General features: G+C 49.4%; 1 protein-coding gene across 1 annotated transcript in view; it reads left to right on the forward strand.

Moving 5' to 3' along the window:
* The first annotated feature begins 3977 nt into the window (after positions 1-3977).
* The window catches only part of LOC132836226 (solute carrier family 22 member 6-A-like), a 37989-nt gene continuing 24511 nt past the window's right edge, over positions 3978-17455 (forward strand). The window contains exons 1-4 of the mRNA XM_060855556.1: positions 3978-4382; positions 9967-10070; positions 13763-13917; positions 14995-15163. Of these exons, the coding sequence (XP_060711539.1) occupies positions 3978-4382; positions 9967-10070; positions 13763-13917; positions 14995-15163 (833 nt within the window). The remainder of the gene's footprint in view (positions 4383-9966; positions 10071-13762; positions 13918-14994; positions 15164-17455) is intronic.

Below are 17455 nucleotides of genomic sequence, written 5' to 3' on the forward strand. Positions count from 1 at the left end.
GGTTGAAGGGTTTTAGAGCCAATTTGATAATAGCTAACAGAGACGGCCTCAGGCAAAAGGCTTTCGAGTTTTTAAAAAAAACACTTGTACAATGAAAAGGGGAGTGGCCGGTTCTCCCAGCTCAGCTTTTCTCTGGTTTTTTTTTTCTCTTTAGCAGTCATTTCGGAAAAGCTGCTGGACCCACAGAAGCAGGTCGAGGCTGGGACTCTCTCTCTCTCTCTGACGTCTCTCCCGTAAGACCCCGTGTTTGATTTTACCTTTTTGTGCCAAGGCGTCTTTGTGGGGATTGTTGCAAGTAGTTGGAACAGCATCATTAAGTTGGGACGATCTGTTGGGCTTGTGGACAGGCTAAATTATTCAGTATTCTGTTTTCTGTTGTTTGTGTTTCATTCGGTAATCTTGCAAATAAACTCTGTTTTGTCTAAAACGAAGTGGTTTCACCAGCTGATCCTCCTCTGGAATATCCACTTTACACCTGCTTAGAACGACTGGGAAAGTTGGGATCCGGGCTACTTCCTTCCAATGTTTTGAGGGGGTCTGGCCTGGGCCATAGCAATCCTTTCTCAAGTAAACAGACCAAAACTGTACACAGGTGTGACCTCACTGTCCAACCAGCTCTTCTGTTAGTCCAGCCTCTCACCATTCCTGAAGAATGGCTTATGCCCGAAACCTCGAATCTCCTGTTCCTTGGATGCTGCCTGACCTGCTGCGCTTTTCCAGCAACACATTCTGATCTCCAGCATCTGCAGACCTCACTTTCTCACCAGTAAATACCTTGTTGTCCGTCCCTGCCTCAGCTCGGGATCATGATGCCTTACTGCTGATCCCTCTTAATATTGGGAGATCCTAGCTGCCAAAGTTACCCACAAGCGAGTGCAAAATCTGCCCGGAGGGTCAAAATAATTTCAAAGTCTCGCTAGATGACATCTTCGCTCTGCTAATTGTATTGCTTGATTCAAATGATCACACGGGTGTGTATTTCTTTTCAGGAATAAAAAAAACAATTGATTTATTGGAAGTTGGCTCTACTGTTGAAGGGTGAGGTGCTGCTGCAGTATGGGCAGATAATCAAGATAATGTCTCACTCCCTTGCCACTATTACTGTGTCCAATCCAACGGATTCAGTTGTCTCCACAAGCAAGTTGAACTCCCAAAGCCCAGCATCTTGCGTTAGGAGTCAGGGCATCTGATAACACCTTTACCTCCAAGATCTGGACTTAAGTAAGAGGCAGCTAGGGGCAAACCCTACAGAACGAAATTTGAATCATTTACAAATCTTTAATTTCTTTTATTCTGAACGCTAGCCTGGTTGAGAAGGGTTAATCATTAAGAGGCTCGGTGAGTGAGTATACAGAACTCAGATACGGTGACTTCTGCCATACCAACTTGATTTTGCAAGTTGTTCTGTCACAAGCAAGTTAAAATGCAAATTCAGCCCGGCTCGTCCATGCCAACGAAAGATCTGCAGATGCTGTAAATCAAAAACAGGAATTGCTGGAAAAGTTCAGCGGGTCCGGGCAGCATCAGTGAACAGAAATCAGAGGTTACAATTCAGGTCGGGTGACCCTGCCTCTGAACATATCGCAAAAAAAAATTAACTCTGATTTCTCTCCACAGCAGCTGGCCGGACCTGCTGAACTTTTTCAGCAATTTCTTTTCATTTTGCCAAGCTAAACCAGTCCCACCTGCCTGCTCCTGGCTCATAACCCTCCAAACCTTTCCTACTCATTTACTTATCTGAATGCCTTTTAAACGTCGTAACTGTACCCACAATCCACCACTTCCTCAGGAAGTTTGCTCCACACAAGAAACACCCTCTGTGTAAAACCTTTGCCCCTTCTTTAAGTCTCTCTCCTCTCACCTTAAAAAATGTGCCCCCCAGTCTTGAAATCCTCCCATTCGAGGGAAAAGACAACTGCCATTAACTCTCTCTATACCCCACATTATTTTATAAACTTCGATCAGGTCACCTCTCGGTCTCTGACCCTCCAATGAGAGAAGGTCCTGGCCTACCCAGCCTTTTTTATATCTCAAACCCTTCCACACCCGGCAACATCCCGGTAAATCTCTTCTGAACCCTCTCCAGTTTAATAATATCCTTTCTGTAACATAGCGACCAGAACTAGGCACAGTATGGGCAAGAGGTCTCACTAATGTCCTGTATAATCTCAACATGATGTCCCAACTCCAATACTCAAAGGACTGAGCAATGATGGCAAGTGTGCTAAAAGCTTTCTTAACCACTCTGCGGTGCAAACTTCACAAAGAAGTATGTACCTGTACCCCAGTGTCTCTCTATTCTACAAAACATTCATTTGTCATTTATAGAAATGATTTGAATGAGAATATAGTGGTTAGAACGTTTGTGGATGACACCAAAACTGGTGCCAGAGAAGATAGCAAAGGAGATTTTCTAAGATGACAAAGAGATGTTGATCAAATGGGGTCATGGCAGCTAGAGTTCAGTCTGGATTAATGCAAAACAAACAAGGGTAAGGCTTATACAATTAATGGTCGGGCTGGCACAGTGGCTCAGTGGTTAGCACTGCTGCCTCGCAGCACCAGGGTTCCCAGGTTCAATCCCAGCCTCGGGTGACTGCCTGTGTGGAGTTTGCACATTCTCCCCTATGTCTGCGAGGGTTTCTTCCCACAGTCTAAAGATGTGCAGGTCAGGTGGATTGGCCGTGCTAAATTGCCCATAGTGTTAGGTGCATTAATCAGAGGGAAATGGGTCTGGGTGGGTTACTCTTCGGAGGGTCGGTGTGGACTGGTCGGGCTGAAGGGCCTGTTTCCACACTGTAGGCTATCTGTCTAAAATGGACCTGGGATTGTGTTGCAGAACCAAGGTACATAATTCTTTGAAAGTTTGTGTCACAAGTAGGCAGGGGGGGTTAAGAAGACGTTTAGCACGCTTGCCTTCATTGCTCAGACCTTTGAGTTTAGGAGTTGGGAAGTCATGTTGGGGTTGTACAGGACATTGGTGAGGCCTCGTCTGGAGTATCGTATTCAGTTCTGGCCGCCCTGTTACAGGAGGGGTATTATTAAACTGGAGCGGGTTCAGAAAAGGATGCTGCCGGGAATGGAGGGTATGAGTTATAAAGAAAGGCTGGGTAGGTTGGGACTTTCTTCATTTGAGTGTAGGAGGTTGAGAGGTGACCTTGTAGACGTTTATTTACTAATGAGAGCTATATATAGAGTAAATGGTAATTATCTTTTCCCTAGGTTTGGGGATTTCAAGGCTAGGGGGCCACATTTTTTAAGGTGAGACAAAAGAGGTTTAAAAAAGACATGAGGGGCAAATATTTTACACATTTGCACGTGGAATGACCTTCCTGAGGAAGTGGTGGACGTGGTTACAACATTTAAAAGACATTTGGATAAGGACATGAATAGGAAAGGGTTTGGAGGGAGATGGGCCAGGAGCAGGCAGGTGGGACTAGGTTAGTTTGGGGATTATGGGTCAGCATGGACTGACTGGGCCGAAGGGTCTGTTTCTGTGCTGCGTGACTCCATGACTACTCAGTCTTGATACCAACAGTGGACAAAATGTGCTTATTTAAAGGACTGAATTTCCTCTGTACCAGTACCCAATTGTCCAAAACAGTGCGTTGATGTTTGGGGGGGGGGGGGTGTGGCAAGGTGGGTACATCGAGGTTGGCATGACTAAGCAATTAGGCATGATTTGAACTCCTCCACTCTGTTTCCTCAAGGTGGGGTCGGACAAAATTGGGTCCACGGTTCTGTACCATGTTCCTCAATGTTGACCTCAACCCTGTGTATGGAAAAACAAACAATGGGAGTTGGGCAATTTAGCCCGAGTAAAGTAAATCTGTTATCATCCGATTAAACATTACTTAAATCTACGAATGCCGCAAGTAATCCTGAAAACTTTAAGTTTCTTCACCAGTAATTATGATCTCTCAGTCCCCCACAGCTTCTCTGTAGGTCGCCATCTCTCCCGCCCGTCAGACGGAGCTATGGGCTTTGCCGATATCCTGGAGAGGGTCGGGAGTGTTGGAAGGTTCCAAGTCATCCATATTTGTATGCTGGCCTTCCCGGTACTATTCATGGCTAGCCACAATCTCCTTCAGAACTTTGTGGCCATAGTGCCCGACCATCACTGTCGCGTCCACTTTATGGGTTTGAACGCGTCAAGGTACGCGAACATCACAAGCCAGCCGCAGGCGGAGGGGCTGCTCCGAGCCTTCATCCCCCTGGACCGGGATCGGCAGCCGGAGCGATGCCTGGTGTATTCCTCGCCCCAGTGGCACCTCCTGAACCTCAGCGAGATCCAGGGCAACGCCACGGAGCTCGGCACCCAGTCCTGCCCGGACGGCTGGACGTACGACACGTCCAGGTTCAAAGCCACCATCGTTTCAGAGGTACGCCCGAAATATCTATTTCGCAAAACACAAAACTGCCGTCGGGTTTTGTAAATAATGGAAGTGACGGAAGCCAAGGTCTTTCCCCCCCAAGGTTGGTGAGTCCAAAACTAGAGGGCATAGGGTTGGGCCGAAGGGTCTGTTTCCGTGCTGTACATCTCTGTGACACTATGATCAGTATGGACAGGTTGGGCCAAAGGGTCTGTTTCCGTGCTGTACATCTCTGTGACTCTATGGTCAGTATGGAGGGGTTGGGCCGAAGGGTCTGTTTCCGTGCTGTACATCTCTATGACACTATGATCAGTATGGACAGGTTGGGCCAAAGGGTCTGTTTCCGTGCTGTACATCTCTGTGACTCTATGGTCAGTATGGACGGGTTGGGCCGAAGGGTCTGTTTCCGTGCTGTACATCTCTATGACTCTATGGTCGGTATGGACGGTTTGGGCCGAAGGGTCTGTTTCTGTGCTGTACATCTCTGTGACACTATGGTCAGTATGGTGGGGTTGGGCCAAAAGGTCTGTTTCCGTGCTGTACATCTCTGTGACTCTATGGTCAGTATGGACGGGTTGGACCGAAGGGTCTGTTTCCGTGCTGTACATCTCTGTGACTTGAAGTGAAGGTTGGTTAATGGAACGAATCACAGCTGCAGCACACTTCCAGAAGTATGTACATCAGAGAGGTTACCAGAAAAGCACAGGATATTTCAGCGAGGTGTAGAATCTGGAGGAGCTGAGGTGGTTCTCCTTGCAAACATAAGAATTGGAACAGGCCATTCAGCCCATTGAGCCTACCCGTCACTCAATATGATTATAGCTGATCAAACAATTCAGTGCCTATTACTCAATTCATCACCATAACTCTGTACCCCCCTAGTCATCAGAAAGCAATCAACTTAAACAAAACCAAAGACTGAGGTTCCACAGCCTACTGAATTCCAAAGGTTCTCACCTTTTCAGTGAGACTCATCTCGGAGTATATTCATGTATCCTCATCCCGGATCTAAGTGGCAGTCCTCACATTATAAGTTGTGTCTCCTAGTTCTAGCCTGACCATCCAATGCCTTACCTGCATTGGCCCTGTCTATCCCTTTAAGCATTTTGTATCATTGAGATCTTCTCTCACTCTCCAAACTCGACAGTTTAAATCGATCACTCTCCAAAGGACAAGCCCCACCATCCCGAAAACAAGCCCGGTGAACCGTTGCTGCAATCCATCTGCTTTCCTGAAATAAGGAGTCCAAAACTGCACACCTTATTGCTGGGTGCGGTCAAATCAAGCTCCTATACAAGACTTCACTGCTCCTGTACTCAACTCTTCTTACAATGACGGCCAAATTCCCACTCGCCTTCCTGGTAATTGCTCGCTGTGCCCGATGTTTCGCCTTCAGTGAGTTATCATTCAGAATTAAAAACCACACAACGCCAGGTTATAGTCCAACAGGTTTATTTGGAAGTACAAGCTATCGGGCAATTAATCTTTTGTCAGGTAGCTAGCTATAACCTGGGCGTTGTGTGATTTACAAATTTGTTCACCCAGCCCCTCCACATCATGGTTATCATTTGGACACTGAGCACAGATCAAGTAATCTGCTTTTGCCTGCTGTTAAGATTCTAAGGAATTTATCTCCAAGGGAGCAATGACATTACACTTGGACCTCGATAAAGGTTGGGGGCAAATTAGCCCCACTTCTGGGGGGCTCAGTGATTAGCACTGCTGCCTGACAGCACCAAGGACCCCAGGCGACTGTTTGCATATTCTTCCCGTGTCAGTGGGGGTTTCCTCCTACAGGCCAACGATGTGCAGGTTAGGGTGGATTGGCCATGCTAATTTACCCCATAGTGTCCAGGGATGTGCAGGTTAGGGTGGATTGGCCGTGTTAAATTGTCCCATAGTGCCCAGGGATGTGCAGGTTAGGGTGGATTGGCCGTGCTAAATTGTCCCATAGTGCCCAGGGATGTGCAGGTTAGGGTGGATTGGCCATGCTAAATTGTCCCATAGTGTCCAGGGATGTGCAGGTTAGGGTGGATTGGCCGTGCTAAATTGTCCCATAGTGCCCAGAGATGTGCAGGTTAGGGTGGATTGGCCGTGCTAAATTGTCCCATAGTGTCCAGGGATGTGCAGGTTAGGGTGGATTGGCCGTGCTAATTTACCCCATAGTGTCCAGGGATGTGCAGGTTAGGGTGGATTGGCCATGCTAAATTGCCCCATAGTGCCCAAGGATGTGCAGGTTAGGGTGGATTGGCCATGCTAAATTGCCCCATAGTGCCCAAGGATGTGCAGGTTAGGGTGGATTGGCTGTGCTAAATTGTCCCATAGTGCCCAGGGATGTGCAGGTTAGGGTGGATTGGCCGCGCTAAATTGTCCCATAGTGCCCAGGGATGTACAGGTTAGGGTGGATTAACCATGGAAATTCTGGGTTACAGTGGTGGGTTGGGGCGGGTTTGGATGGGATGCTGTTCAGAGAGTCAGGGTGGACCCGATGGGCCGAATGGCCGGTTCCCACCCGGTAGGGATTCTACTTTACAATGTGTGCAGGCAAAAACGGGAGCACAGTTGGCTATTGCCATGGTCAAACAGAAGTGCTGACTCTCAGACTCTGAGCAAACAGGTCCATTTGAAGAAGGGGTCCAGGCGTTCATGTCCCCGCTAAAACAAATAACACTGCAGCCTTGATCTTACCATCGCGTTCTGACATGAGCTGGAATCGCTGGGGTTTAAGAACGCTCGTTGCAACTCTCGAAGCACATGGGTACGCGAAGACCAGAACAAGGTCCCGCAGACAGAGAGCTCATTTACGAGTTAATCTGAAGCTGGGGTTGTCTGAGGAGCGAACACTGTCCCCTATCGAGACAGCCCTCATGCCGATAAAGCAGGGTTCTGTCAGTACAGTGCTGGAGGGTTAAACTGCCTCCAGGCCAGGCGCTGTTGACCCGGAGATGGAAGGGTCAAGGTGGTACGTCTGTTTGGGTGGTTCGCCTCCAAGTCAGTCAGCCAGTCCTCACTGAAGGCTGAACTCAACAAGGAATAAAAATGAATCCCTCCCACTTAGATTGCTTACCACTACGGGTTTCCCAAAGGTTAATCTTTCGAGATGAATGACCAAACCAATCACATCCCGTACCTGCGAAATCCTTCGCACTTCAACAGGTCGGAGTCCAAGGGCAAAGCAGCGAAAGGCCCTACGGCCCGGCCTTGCTAGCATCGGGAACGCTGTCAAGAACGATCCCAAGAAACGATAGCTCCGTTCAGTCATTCCCCCTGTCCCGCCCACCCCACCCTGCTGGTGAACTCGACATTGACATTCAAGTGAGGTGCCTTTGTATCTTTCATGGTGCAGGCAGGGATAGTGACTCAGTGGTTAGCACTGCTGCCTCATGGCGCCAGGGACACAGGTTCAATCCCACCCTCGGGCGACTGTCTGTATGGAGTTTGCACATTCTCCCCGTGTCTGCGTGGGGTTTCCTCCGGGTGCTCCGGTTTCCTCCCACAATCCAGGGATGTGCAGGTTAGGGTGGATTGGCCATGCTAAATTGTCCCATAGTGCCCAGGGATGTGCAGGTTAGGGTGGATTGGCCGTGCTAAATTGTCCCATAGTGCCCAGGGATGTGCAGGTTAGGGTGGATTGGCCGTGCTAAATTGTCCCATAGTGCCCAGGGATGTGCAGGTTAGGGTGGATTGGCCATGCTAAATTGTCCCATAGTGCCCAGGGATGTGCAGGCTAATGTGGATTGGCCGTGCTAAATTGTCCCATAGTATCTAGGGATGTGTGGGTTAGGCGTATTTGTTAGGGGTAAATGTAGGTTAGGGGAATGGGCCTGGTTGGGTTACTCTTCGGACAGTTGGTGTGGACTTGTTGGGCCGAAGGGCCTGTTTCCACTCTGTAGGGATTCTCTGAATATTTAAAGGCGTTGAGTATTGGCTGCAGCGAGAGACAAAAATGCAGCTCTGCCAGGAGGAACGAGTCCTCCCCTGGGTCTGGACGAGCTGTAGTTTGTTGGAACTGCTGGTGGGACACTGTGATTCCAACAACCCTGCCGCTGAAACGCTGAGCATTCATTTCATGTTGTGAATGTGAAAGCTTCACCCTCAGGACTGGCAGGGTGAGCTAGGAAGCCCAGGATCGGCAGGAGGCAATCGACCTATGAAGGGAATCGATGAGGTAGAAAGCAGGGAGGTGGTTTTCACTGGCGGAGAAGGAATGTTTCCACCCAGAGGGTTGAGAATTGGTCGAATTTCCCTGCCCAGGTGAGGCTACCTCGTTGAATGCTTTTAATGTGAAGATAGTTGATTTTTGAACAGGAAAGGATTTCAGGAGAGACTGGGTAAGTGAAACAGAGTCCATGAAAAGATCAGCCATGATCTTACTGAATGCTGGAGTAGGCCCGAGGGGGCCAGATGGACTACTCCTGGTCTTAATTTTTTATGTTCTAACCCATTCCATTAATCAATGATAGAAAGACCGATCTGTGTCTTAACTCCATTTTACCTACCTTGATACTCCGGTGAGTGCATGAGGGGGAAAGGAGTGGGATAGGCTGGTAACGTGAGGAAGGGCTGAAAATGTGTTGCTGGAAAAGCGCAGCAGGTCGGGCAGCATCCAAAGAGCAGAAGATTCGACGTTTTGGGCAGAAGCCCTTCTTCAGGAATGATTAACCTACTGTGAATCCTCTTGCAAGGATGCCTTCCTTGAAGAAGCTCTCTTCCTCCCCTCATTCCTGAAGAAGGGCTTATGCCCGAAACGTCGACTCTCCTGCTCCTTGGATGTTGCCTGACCTGCTGCGCTTTTCCAGCAACACATTTTCAACTCTGATCTCCAGCATCTGCAGTCCTCACTTTCTCCTCTAAAGTGAGGAAGGACTGACCGTGAGGTGTCAGCTGTGACCTTTTCGTATGTTCTACCTTTTAAAATTTTTTCATGGGCTGTGTGCTTTAATAGCAAGGCTCTTTGGTCACTGCCATTCATAGAATCCCTACAGAGTGGAAGCTGGCCTTTTGACCAGTCAAGTCCACACTGTCCCTCCAAAGAGCATCCCACTCCATTTCCTCATGGTTAACCCACCTAGCCTGCATATTCCTAGGCACTGTGGGCAATATAGTATGGCCAATTCACTCTAACCTGCAATTTATGGGACTGTGTCGATGGGCTGAATGGCCTACTTCTCGCCATTATGATCTTATGGCCTCATTCTAATCAAAGTAAAATTTTGCCAGCTGTAGCTCTGCATGTGGGAACTCTGACAAAGGGCATCCTCAATTGGAGCTCCCCTTCCAACCTACGTCCGCCCCAAGAATCCCAGTATCCTCTGGGTGAAAACAGTGTGAACGGCTCAGCTCTGGCATTCAGCTTTGCGTTATGAGCTGGAATGTGGAATCCACAACGCCTTGCTTTGACACTCAGGGGGCAATTGAGCATTGGCGCTGCCAGTGTCAGTGCAAAGCATAAAACACGCGGGTGACCCAATACCGGTCAGTTCTGAGAGACTCCCCCAGCACCCCTTCGCTTATGGGCTGTTTTTAGGAGGCTCACTTCTGTTTGCGATGCGATTTCTCAAACTACACGGGTTCCATTCTTGTTTTTTGACAGTGGGACCTCGTCTGCAACAGTAAGTCTCTGAGACAAATGGTGCAGTCGGTCTACATGGGCGGAGTGTTGGCGGGATCCATCGTACTGGGATGGCTTTCAGACAGGTAAGGCCCAGTGGGAGAGATAAGCTGCAAATGCAGAGCTCTCCCTCTCTCTCTCTCTCTCTCTCACTCTCAATCTCTCTTTCTCTCAGTGAGTTGAAGTCGCCAGGTTAATAAAAAAGGGTGGTTCCCAACACGTTGGAAAAACACAGCCGGTCAGGCAGCATCTGAGGAGCAGGAGAGTCGACATTTAGAACATCAGGAATTGAGGGGTGGGGGAGGTGTGGGTGACTCAAGGGGGCTAAGAGATAAATGGGAGGTGGAGTGAGGGTGGGGGGAAGGTAGCTGGGAAGGCGATAGCTGGATGAAGGTGGGGGTGATTGTGATAGGTCGGAGAGGAGGGTGGAACGGATAAGTGGGGAGGAAGACGGACAGGTAGGACAGTTCAAGAGGGCGGTGCCGAGTTGGAGGGTTGGAGCTGGGATAAGGTGGGGGGGGGAGGGGAGATGAGGAATCCACATTGATTCCGTGTGGTTGGAGGGCCCCAAGGAGAAAGGTGAGGCATTCTTCCTCCAGGCGTTGGGTTCCCAACGGGAAGGCCAAACGTTGGATTTGGCGTTCGGAAAATGGAGCAATACCCGTGACGTGCCCGTCAGCGATGTTTCGGGAGGCAGCTTACAATAAAGACGGTACCAAGGAGGAAGACGGCATACCATAGGGGTTCTGGTTGCCTCCCGTTTACTAACCCTCCCCCACCCCCACCCCCACCTTTAGGTTCCTCGCTCCCTTCGCTTCATTCCGCCCACTCCTCCCTCGCTTCCATGGATCGGAGTGAGCCAGTTGTGAAGGAAGTGACGAGGGCTCATGGGAGCAATGGGGGAGGGGGAGCGGAAAGTGCGGTCGGTGGGGGGCAAGCAGTGAGGGGAGGGGGAGGGACTGGCATGGAGGCGAGGGATGGAGCAAGATTGCAGAGGGGAGGCAGGAGGAAGTGACAGAGACAGCTAAGTCGTTGGGAAGGAAACTGTCTGCTGGTTGGAGTCAAGCAAAGCAAGATGGTTGTGGATGTTGGAGGCCAGTCATCTCAGTTCCAGGATGTCACTGAAGGTGTTTTTTTAAATTCATTCATGGGGTAAGGGTGTCACTAGCTAGGTCAACACTTATTGCCCATCCCTAATTGCCCAGAGTCATAGTGTCATAGTCATAGAGATGTACAGCACGGAAATAGACCCTTTGGTCCAACCTGTCCATGCCGACCAGATATCCCAACCCAATCTAGTCCCACCTGCCAGCACAAGGCCCATATCTCTCCAAACCCTTTCTATTCATGTACCCATCCAGATGCCTCTTAAATGTTGCAATTGTACCAGCCTCCACTACTTCCTCTGGCAGCTCATTCCACACACGCACCACCCTCTGTGTGAAAAAGTTGCCCCCTCTTATATATTTCTATCTTTTTATATCTTTCCCCCCCCCTCACCCTAAACCTATGCCCTCTAGTTCTGGACTCCTCCACCCCAGGGAAAAGACTTTGTCTATTTACTCTATCCATGCCCCTCATGATTTTATAAACCTCTATAAGGTCACCCCTCAGCCTCCGACGCTCCAGGGAAAACAGCCCCAGCCTGTTCAGCCTCTTCCTATAGCTGAAACCCTCCAACCCTGGCAACATCCTTGTAAATCTTTTCTGAACCCTTTCAAGTTTCACAACATCTTTCTGACTATCTTGCTGTGGGTCTGGAGTCACGTGTAGGCCCGGACCAGGTGAGGGTGGCAGTTTCCTTCCCTAAAGGCAGTAGCGAATCAGATGGGTGTTTCATGATAGAGTTATTCAGCATGGACCAGAGCCTTCGGCCCAACCAATCCACGCCCGCCCATAATCCCAAGCTAAACAAGCCCCACCTGCTACACTTGGCCCATACCCCTCCAAATTCTTCCTATTCACGTGTTTATCTAAATGTCTTTTAACTGTTGTGACGGCACCCACATAACAATCAACAATGATTTTATTAGACTCTTAATTCTAGATTTTTAATGAATTCAAATTCCACCATCTGCCATGGCAGGGATTTGAACCCAGGACCTCCGAACAATAGCTGGGTCTCTGGATTAATACTTAAGTGACAATGTCACTAGACCATCGCCTACCCTTCACCCTACCTCTCCAATTAAAAGTAGTCAGCTCCATTGCCTATAGAGGAGACCAGACTTTGTCATAACTGCAGAAAATGATCTGTCTATCTAACATGTGCTGCTTGATTGAAAGCAACGTGATCCCTGGGATATAAGTAATGTTCCCAACTTCATCCTCATGGCACCAAGGACCAGGGTTTGATTCCACCCTCAGGCGACTGTCTGTATTCCCCCCATGCCTGCGTGGGATCGGTCCGGATGCTCTGGTTTCCCGCCACAGTCCAAAGATGTGCAGGTCAGGATGGATTGGCCGTGCTAAATTGTCCCATAGTGGCCAGGGATGTGCAGGTTAGGGTGGATTGGCCATGCTAAATTGTCCCATAGTGGCCAGGGATGAGCAGGTTAGGGTGGATTGGCCATGCTAAATTGTCCCATAGTGCCCAGGGATGTGCAGGTTAGGGTGGATTGGCCGTGCTATAGTGCCCAGGGGTGTGCAGGTCAGGGTGGATTGGCCGTGTTAAATTGTCCCATCGTGCCCAGGGATGTGCAGGTTAGGGTGGATTGGCCGTGCTAAATTGTCCCATAGTGCCCAGGGATGTCCAGGTTAGGGTGGATTGGACGTGCTATAGTGCCCAGGGGTGTGCAGGTCAGGGTGGATTGGCTGTGCTAAATTGTCCCATAGTGCCCAGGGATGTGCAGGTTAGGGTGGATTGGCCAAGCTAAATTGTCCCATAGTGTCCAGGGATGTGCAGGTTAGGGTGGATTGACCGTGCTAAATTGTCCCATAGTGCCCAAGGATGTACAGGTTAGGGTGGATTGGCCGTGCTAAATTGTCCCATAGTGTCCAGGGATGTGCAGGTTAGGGTGGATTGGCCGTGCTAAACTGTCCCATAGTGTCCTGGGATGTGCAGGTTAGGGTGGATTGGCCGTGCTAAATTGTCCCATCGTGCCCAGGGATGTGCAGGTTAGGGTGGATTGGACGTGCTATAGTGCCCAGGGGTGTGCAGGTCAGGGTGGATTGGCCGTGCTAAATTGTCCCATCGTGCCCAGGGATGTGCAGGTTAGGGTGGATTGGACGTTCTATAGTGCCCAGGGGTGTGCAGGTCAGGGTGGATTGGCCGTGCTAAATTGTCCCATCGTGCCCAGGGATGTGCAGGTTAGGGTGGATTGGCCGTGCTAAATTGTCCCATAGTATCTAGGCATGTGTAAATCAGGTGGACGAGCCAGTGGAAATACAGGGATAGGGTTTGGGGGAGGGGAGTCTGGGTGGGATGCTCTTTGGAGGGCCACTGTGGACCTGTTGGGCTGAATGGCCTGTTTCCACACTGTAGGCATTCTATAGAACGTGAAGTTACAAACAGGACCATCTCGTGGATTAGACAATCAGCCTCTCCTCTGCCACCCTGCACAGTCGCTTCTGCGACAGTTCAGTGCTGGCTCAGAGTCCAGTAATAGCTGGGAGACCAGGGTCTGAAGGTCACGCCCAACACCAACGAAAGACTCAACAGAGCCCGCTCCTAAGATTAACCTTCATGAGATTGTGGGTGGGTGAAGCAGTTAGCAAATCGGGTGCAAGGCTTGTGATGACGAAAATCATTTTGTCTGTATGTGTTTATCACTGACAGGTTCGGGAGGAGGACTCTCCTGCTCTGGTCCCACTTCCAGATGGCAGTGTCGGGGACCTGCGCTGCGTTCTCCTCCTCCTATCCCTTGTTCTGCTTCTGGAGGTTTCTCTGTGGGATGGCGCTGTCCGGGATTATCCTCAACATCTTCTGCCTGAGTATGTGGAACGTTATTTCCTAGTTACTTCTTCGAGTCAACCGAACATCCTGGGCAGAGCCCATGAGAAAGAAAAAGCCAGGGGTCAAAAGGTCTTGAGAATGGCTGTGTGGATAATTCCACATCTATTTTTAATGTCATAGAATCCCTACAGTGCAGGAGCAGGTCACTTGGCCCACCTGACGCTCCAAGTAGCATCCTACTCCATCCCTGCCCATTACCATGATTAATCCACCTAGCCTGCACACTATAGGGCAATTTAGTACGGCCAATCCACCCTAACCTGCACATCCCTGGGCATTATGGGACAATTTAGTACGGCCAATCCACCCTAACCTGCATATCTTTGAACTGCGGGAGGAAACCAGAGCACCCGGAGGGGATCTACACAGTCACAGGGGAGAATATGCAAACTCCACACAGACAGTCACCTGAGGCTGGAATCGAACCTGGCTCCCTGGTGCTGTGAGGCAGCAGTGCTAACCACTGAGCCACCACACACAGAGTGCTCCACTGTTTGGAGCGTCTTTGCCACTATCTGAAAAACTGTTAGACTGTTTGTTAAGTCCATATTTTTACCCTTAATCATAAAAGTCATTGCTGTTCATTGCTGGGATAAATCATCTGTGGTGATTGATTATATTCGATCAGTACGTACGTTTCAAAGGCAATTCATTGGCTTTGAGTTGTTTTGGGATACATTGTGAGCTCATGAGTGACCATGCGATATCAAAATCGTGGGCGGCACAGTGGCTCAGTGGTTAGCACTGCTGCCTCACAGCACCAGAGACCCGGGTTCAGTTCCCGACTTGCACGATCTCCCTGTGTCTGCGTGGGTTTCCTCCCACAGTCCAAAGATGTGCAGGTCAGGTGAATTGGCCATGCTAAGTTGCCCGTAGTGTTAGATAAGGGGTAAATACAGGGGTAGGGGTATGGGTGGGTGTGCTTCCGGGGGGGGTCGGTGTGGACTTGTTGGGCCGAAGGGCCTGTTTCCTCACTGTGAGTAATCTAATCTAAAACTGGAAGCGATTTGTATGGTTGAGTTAACACCGTGAATCTCTCCCTTAAATCCCTCCAGGTCTTGAATGGATCCCGATGAGAGTGCGAACCATGGTTTCAACTTATTTCAATTATTCCTACACGTTTGGTCAGCTGATCCTGGCTGGCATAGCTTTTGCAATCCGAGACTGGCGCTGGCTTCAGTTCACTGTAGCTGTTCCGTTTTACGTCTTCTTTCTGTCCTCATGGTAAAGTCTAGCCCTACTGGCGGGAGGGGAGGGTGTGGAGGGAGTGAGACACCTCGTGAGGGCAACGTCCAAGAACAAAGAGCAGCACAGGAACAGGCCCTTCGGCCCTCCAAGCCTGTGCTGACACATCCTGCCTTTCCATACCATCTTCCCTTACAGGATCCAACTCCCTCCATTTCATTCCTCATTCATGTATCGGTCCAGGTACTTCGGGAATGCTGCTACTGTGTCTGCTTCCATTGCCTGGCAGCGCGTTCCAGCCACTCCCCATCGTTTCTGTGAGACACTTGCTTCGCATATCTCCTTTAAATGTCCCCACCCATCTCACCTTGAACCTGTGTCCCCTCCACCCTGGGAAAAAGCCTCACACTTTTCATTCCATCCGTTGCCATGCACACAAACTTCCACCAGGTCGCCCCCTCAACTTCCTGCATTGCAGTGAAAACAAACCCAGTCTATCTAATCTTTCTTCACAGCTAAAATCACTGAATGAGACACTGCGTGCAGTGCGACTGAACGATCTGTGAGGCAAGATCTCGCAGGTTAAAGGTCTGATTCGCTTATGCGCTAGCAGTCTAACAGCCCACTCACGCTCAGAGTTAAGCTGTTATGGGAAGGATAGCAAGACTGTATTCCGCAACATCACTGAGTACATCGTTTTCAAATCTCTTCGTGAGCTTGGTTGGCAAGGCCTACATTTCTTGCCCACCCCTATTACCCTTTAGCTGGTGATTATTTTTCTCCCTGAGGCCCTGCATTTGGTGTGGGTACATTTGGAAAACTGCTCGGGAGGAAGCTCCAGGATTTTGACCCCAGCGTTGGCGGACGAATGACGGGTATCGTGCCGAGATGGGATAATGCGCGGCTCGGAGGTTTAGGTCGGGTTCGGCAATCACAGGCTACTCCCCGCTGGCCCGCAAAACACAGGGTAAAGGTCAGAGGGGAGGTTAAGTGCTGAGTCATTGACAGAGAAGCAATAGTGTAAGCGTCAGCTGCAGACACTTTTTAAGAGAGGGAACCTTTCACTTTTAATGGTGCTCCTGTGCATCTGCTGTCTTAATCCTTCCAAGTGATAGGTGGTACAACTTTGGAAGGGGCTGGAGATGGAGCCTTAGTGAGTCACTTGCATATGATGGCACTCACTCCTGCCATTGTGGGTTACTGACGGAGGAAGTGAATGTTCAAAGTGTTTCTTGCAGCACTGGTTGAGTGGACTGTTTTGACATGGGTGGTGCTGCTGAACGTCTTTAGTGTTGCTGGAACTGTGTGCGTAGAGTCATAGAGCTGTACAGAATGGAAACTGACCCTTCAGTCCTCTTCGTCTATGCAGACCAGGTATCCTAAATTAATCTAGTCCCATTTGCCAGTATTGAACACACATCCATCTAAACCCTTCCTACTCATGTCCCCATCCAGATGCCTTTTAAATGTTGTCATTGTACCAGCCTCCACCACTTCCTCCAGCAGCTCATTTCATACATGTGGGAAAAAATTGTCCCTTAAGGTCCCTTTTAAATCTTTCCTCTCTCACCTTAAATGTATGCCCTCCAGTTTTGGACTCCTGTACCCTGGGGAAAAGACCTTGTCTATTTACCCTATCCATGCCCCCCATGATTTTATAAACCTCTATAAGGTCACCCCTCAGCCTCCGACGCTCCAGGGAAAACAGCCCCAGCCTGTTCAGCCTCTCCCTGTAGCCCAAATCCTCCAACTCCGGCAACAGCCTTGTAAATGATGTACAAGATGATCAGAGGATTAGATACGGTAGACAGTGAAAGTCTTTTTTCTAGGATGATGACGTTAGTGTGTACGATGGAGCATAACTACAAATTGAGGGGTGATAGATTTAAGACAGATGTCAGAGGCAGGTTCTTTACTCAGAGAGTGGTAAGGGCATGGAATGCCCTGCCTACTAATGTAGTCAACTCAGCCACATTAGGGAGATTTAAACAATCCTTAGATAAGCACATGGATGATTTTGGGATAGTGTAGGGGGACGAGCTGAGAATAGTTCACAGGGCCGAAGGGCCTGTTCTGCGCTGTATTGTTCTATGTTCTAAATCTTTTCTGAACCCTTTCAAGTCTTCAGTCTTCTCTTGGGTGAAGATTGGCATCATTGACGCTGAGACCTCAGGGGAAGGGCGAGATGGATCGACCATTGTCTTGTAGGTGGTTGGACCTGCTCCAAATGCAAATCCCTGTTTATTGCGCGAATGTGTTCAGCCTCTTCATCGCTGAGGACTGGAATATTTATGGAGCGTCTTCCACTCTCCTTCCAGTCTAATTCACAGC

This window comes from Hemiscyllium ocellatum, chromosome 46 (assembly GCF_020745735.1).
Source record: "Hemiscyllium ocellatum isolate sHemOce1 chromosome 46, sHemOce1.pat.X.cur, whole genome shotgun sequence".
NCBI classification, from domain to species: Eukaryota; Metazoa; Chordata; class Chondrichthyes; order Orectolobiformes; family Hemiscylliidae; genus Hemiscyllium; species Hemiscyllium ocellatum.